Genomic DNA, 5,044 nt, shown 5'->3' with positions numbered 1-5,044 from the left:
AGCAAGCTATTGGGGAAATTGCGGTGATCTTCGGAGGATCCACCAGTGGAGGAGATAGTGGGAGTGCACGCAAAAGATATGCTAAACAGGTGCTGACGATGGAAAAGGGGGAAACCAGTAGCAAACGAAACAAGAAAGGTGACGCCATAACCTTTGACAGCGGAGATGAAGAGGGAGTGCAGCAACCGCATGATGACGCACTAGTGCTCTCCCTACTCGTGGCCAATTACATGGTTAGACGTATACTGATAGACAACAGGAGCTCGGCCAACATCATGTTCTGGTCGGTCTTGGTTGGGATGAAGATCGGCAAGGAACGATTGAAGCCCGTCTCGACCCCCTTGGTAGGATTTGGGGGAGACACTGTTCACCCCTTGGGAACAATCACGTTACCAGTGACAATAGGAACAACCCTGCAGCAAGTAACAACGTTGATAGAGTTCCTGGTGGTTGACCGACCTTCGGTGTACAATGTCATCTTGGGTCGCCCTTTCCTTAACGCAGTTCGGGTGGTAACATCAACTTACTACCTCAAAGTTAAATTCCCTACACCACAAGGGATAGGATATGCCAAAGGAGATCAGGCCGCTGCCCGGAGTTGCTATGTAATGGCCTTGAAAAGGAAGATGAAGGCTAAAGAAGCTCTAAAGGTGGAAGACCTAGAAGTCAGAGGAGAGTATCCCCAGATCAATACATTACACGAAGATATCAACCACATACCACTGCGAGGCCACCAGGAGAGAAGTATACAGATCGGGAATCACTTGCCCGACACCTTGAAAGCGGAGTTGACTGAACTCTTGGACAAATTCTCTGATTTGTTCGCATGGTCGGCAGAAGACATGCCCGGCATCAACCCTACTATGATAGAGCATAGGTTGCAGGTCAACCCCAACCACCGACCTGTGAAACAGAAGAAAAAAAAAAAAAAGAGCTTCGCGATGGAGCGAACCAAAATAATTGACGAAGAGGTGACGAAACTGTTGCAGGCCAACTTCATCCGAGAAGTGGACTACCCCGAGTGGCTGAGCAATGTGGTCCTGGTCAGGAAGCCCAATGGAAAATGGCGCACCTGTATAGACTTCACGGACTTGAATAAAGCATGCCCAAAGGACAGCTTTCCTCTCCCTCGAATTGATCAGCTAGTGGATTCGACCTCGGAGCACGAGCTCCTCAGTTTCATGGATGCTTACTTAGGGTACAACCAAATCCCTATGAGTCCAGCTGATGAAGAAAAAACTTCTTTTGTCACCGAAAGGGGTCTATATTGTTACCGGGTGATGCCCTTCGGCTTAAAAAATTCGGGGGCCACATATCAGAGGTTAGTAAACAATATTTTTAAGGAACAGCTCGGAAGAACAATGGAAGCATACGTGGATGATATGTTGGTGAAGAGCATGGAAGCAGAGCAACATTGTAAAGATCTGAGGGAAACGTTCGAGCTCCCTCCGCCGGTACCACATGAGGTTGAATCCCCTCGAAGTGCGTGTTCGGCGTTTCTGCAGGTAAATTCTTGGGCTTTATGGTGACTCATAGAAGGTTATAGAAGCAAATCCGGATAAAATACGAGCGCTGCTGGAGATGGAAGCTCCAAGGACTAAAAAGGAGATCCAAGTTCTGACCGGGAGATAGCCTCCCTCAGCAGGTTTATCTCCTGCTCAGGGGACAAAGGCTTACCTTCTTTAGAGCACTACGGAAGAAGGGAGGATTCGAATTGGGGGGAAGAGCAGGATGAAGCCTTCGAGTAGCTTAAGCAATACCTCGGATCCCCTCCTCTCTTGACAAAGCAAAGAATGGGGGAAGACCTCTATCTATATATAGCTTCCACGGGAATGCCGTCAGCTCGTCTTGGTCCGGGAAGAGGGTAGGAAAGCATCAAGCCTATATATTACACACAAGTAAGGTGTTAAGTGGCGCCAAGAAGAACTATTGTATGGTGGAAAAAGCCGCCTTCTCCATCATCTGTGTAGCGCGGGAAATTAAGACCCTATTTTCAAGCCCATAGGGTTGTCCGTGTTAACAAACCTGCCCATGAGACAAATTCTACAGCGACCGAAGAGTTCGGGAAGGAATGGACGAGGTGGTCGATAGAATTAAGTGAATTCGACATACAGTATCACCTGAAGGCCGCACAGTCTAGGCTCAGGTACTCCGGATTTTACAGCAGAAAGGCTCCCCGAGTCATCCACCAAGTCGGAGGAGTGGACATTGCACGTTTGATTGATCCTCTATGCTGCTGGAAGGGGAGCCGAGATTCCTTACTTTCGACCTAGAGGGCAATGAACTCTCTTCGCCCTTAAAACTGGAGTTCATAGCAACAACAACGAGGCGGAGTACGAAGCCCTGTTAGCCGGCCTGCGCCTAGCGGAAGCATTAGGGGTGGCACAGATCAAAGTACTGAGTGATTCCCAGCTAGTGGTAGAGCAACTAAAGGAGAATTCGAGGCTAGGGATCCAAGATGAATGAAGAAATATCTCTCCCAAGGCAAGAGGAGTACATAGAGGCATTCCGTTCCAGTTGACATAGAACACGTACCGAGAGCAGGAGCAGACGAATAAAAAGGAAGGACGCAATCGCGACAGTTTAAGCCTGGCCAATCCGGTCGGAATGGAAAGGGGGACACAATCTATTTTGAACGCATGGGAAACAAATCGTACGAAGAGGACAGAATTAACACTCAGTGCGCGTCCGAATGAGAGCAAGCACGATGGAGGAGCGTCTTCTTCTGTATACCTACCAGACGGATCATTACCAAAAGATAATAAGGAGGCTCAAAAAGGTGAGGAGGCAAGGGAAAGCTGCAAGATATACGTTGATGGGCAGGGAGCTCCTACAGGCGATCCGCTGACATTGCCCTTACATTTAATGTTTAAGCAAGAACGGAAGGGGGAATACATACTTACGGGAAATCCACGAAGGAGTATGCGGAAACCACCTTGCCAGTAGGGCTCTTATAGCCACAAAAGCCATGCGACAGGGATTTGTTACTGGTCCAAATGAAGAAGGACGCGGTCAAGGCTAAGTATCAAAAACAAATGTGGACAGATGGTCAAAGGTGAGCAAGTGTTGGTTACCACACGACACCCTCTAGTCTACTTCCACCTCTAACAGTCCCTGCCCACCTTTGCTCAGTGGGGGATAGGATACTAGCGCCTTTTCTTCCACAGACGACTGGCGCCAGAGAAAAATTCTTGTTACGTAGCAATAATAGATATTCCTAAGTGGGTAGAGGACCGAACCTCTAGCCACCATAAACCAGAGCGGTAGAGATTACTACTCTCGCTTCATGGGCGCCCTTCATGTGCTTCGTGCCGCCTATGGCATTCCCCGGCAATAGTTACATGACCACGGGAAGTAGTTCGACAACGACCAATTTCAAAAAGTTCTGTTCGACTATCTTATTAAGTTCTACTTCGCTGTCTAGCTGGCGCCACCCCCAGGAGGAAGTATGACTAAGTAGATGAAACTTATGAATCAGACGATTCGAACAGACTGAGGACGCGACTCGAACCATGAAGGTAAATCGGAACAGAGGAATATACTTCCTTATCTTGGGGCGTGACGTCCACGACCCGTCAAGAGAGCCAAGGTATAAACAACCCGGGAACTCGTTGTTATTCTGCTTGTCTTGCAGAGGAAGCAGTCATACCCAGTCAAGAGGTGGGGCTAACCTAAGATTGTGCCGAAAGAAGAAGAAGGAAGTGACTTTAATGAGTAGGCACACAAAGTGAGGTAAGCTAAGTCAGACAGACTGAAATAGAACTACGGGAAGGAGTAGTAGACAGGATCAGGTGAGTTTTGCAAAGAGTGAAGCATACCAGCACTGAGGTTAGCAAGTTACTTACAACACAGCGTTCAAAGCTACGGAATTCCCATCCAAGGATGTACTTAGTCTCTGAGGACAGAGGCGAAACAACCGTTTACTTCTTACGTAGTATTCATACGAGCAAGGAGGTCGGCCCACAAGTTTTAAAGCCTATAGGAGGAGGGACCATATCATAGGGTCCACACAGAGATAAAACCCGCGGAACATACAAGTTGGAAATTTGTTAGGGGGGAAAGAAGGTAAGTTAAAACACAGGGAACTCTGAAATGTATGAAAAGAAATACATATTCTGAAAGAAACGCTCTGGCAGCCGCTGTAATTAAAACAGTGTCTTACAAACGTTCATACCACAATAAAGGTATGAAAAAATTCCAAAAATTTACACGATTGCGGTTCCTCTACAAACTAGTTTGCTTTTGCTCACCCCCTCCAACTTGCCTCCTGGTAACATCTCGCCTCCCCTTCTTCATCCTACTTCAAGAGTCCTCCGTGACTCGGGACTGCTTGGTCGGCAACATCTACATAACCATGAGGAGCTTTACACCATCAGAGGCATCTTAGGATGTTTTTAGTCCTTAATTGATTCACGGCACCTCCTAAATCCAACTGATAAGCTTAGTTATTTTTTTTTTTTTTTTTTTTTTTTTTTTATATGTAGGTGTCGCTAACTAAGATTGGTTGGAGATTCTTGTGTACGTCTTCAATGCCAACAGTATACGGGAGGAAGGAATGCGAGGAAGCTAGCAGTTACAGTATCTAGGGCAGGAAGTTCCTCCGACGAAGGCGCTCGACCGCTGCCTGCAGAGCCGCTCACAGACCTACGGCCTCGTTTGCAGGTTCATTCAAGCGGAGCATATTTTTCCCGGGCCTCGCGTTGTTTAGCGATAAATGCTCCGCAACTTTCTCCTCCGGCTAGGTTGGAGCACATCGTAGCCCGCGGTGAAGAATACAAAGTATGGAAAGTTCGGAAGACTTCTGCATGAAGTCCAAAAAAAAAAACATGTAAAGAAAGTAAAGTTAGACACCTGGTATACGAAAGTATGGCAGATTATTTCGTACTTTTTGTTTTTTTTTTTCTTTTGGTCGAGAGAGAGTCGTTATGGGAAGGTGTACATTGGGCTGCACAAAAATCCTCAGGCGTGCACAGCCAGACGGTAGTAGTAGAGGCAGGAACAGGTCGGTATCCTCGGAAAGATGTGCTTACAAATTGAGCCTTGA

General features: G+C 47.2%; 1 protein-coding gene across 1 annotated transcript; it reads left to right on the top strand.

The window, feature by feature from the left end:
* Nucleotides 1-230: 230 nt before the first annotated feature.
* On the top strand, nt 231-4,809 carry LOC131160992 (uncharacterized). The gene is made up of 3 exons (XM_058116858.1): nt 231-884; nt 990-1,505; nt 4,540-4,809. Exons 1-3 carry the CDS (start codon nt 231-233, stop codon nt 4,807-4,809), a joined length of 1,440 nt encoding a protein of 479 aa, XP_057972841.1.
* Nucleotides 4,810-5,044: the final 235 nt, after the last annotated feature.

This window comes from Malania oleifera, chromosome 7, assembly GCF_029873635.1.
Source record: "Malania oleifera isolate guangnan ecotype guangnan chromosome 7, ASM2987363v1, whole genome shotgun sequence".
NCBI lineage: Eukaryota > Viridiplantae > Streptophyta > Magnoliopsida > Santalales > Ximeniaceae > Malania > Malania oleifera.
The sequence above is the reverse complement of the archived record's forward strand: the minus strand, read 5'-3'. Positions and strand labels throughout refer to the sequence as shown.

What these genes read in the sequence shown, in the direction of transcription:
- LOC131160992 (XM_058116858.1), top strand. Translation starts at nt 231, where the DNA reads ATGGTTAGACGTATACTGATAGACAACAGGAGCTCGGCCAACATCATG. An exon ending in TGATAGAGCATAGGTTGCAG is followed by an intron (nt 885 to 989) that starts GTCAACCCCAAC and finishes AAACTGTTGCAG; the next exon opens with GCCAACTTCATCCGAGAAGT. An exon ending in CGTGTTCGGCGTTTCTGCAG is followed by an intron (nt 1,506 to 4,539) that starts GTAAATTCTTGG and finishes CAATGCCAACAG; the next exon opens with TATACGGGAGGAAGGAATGC.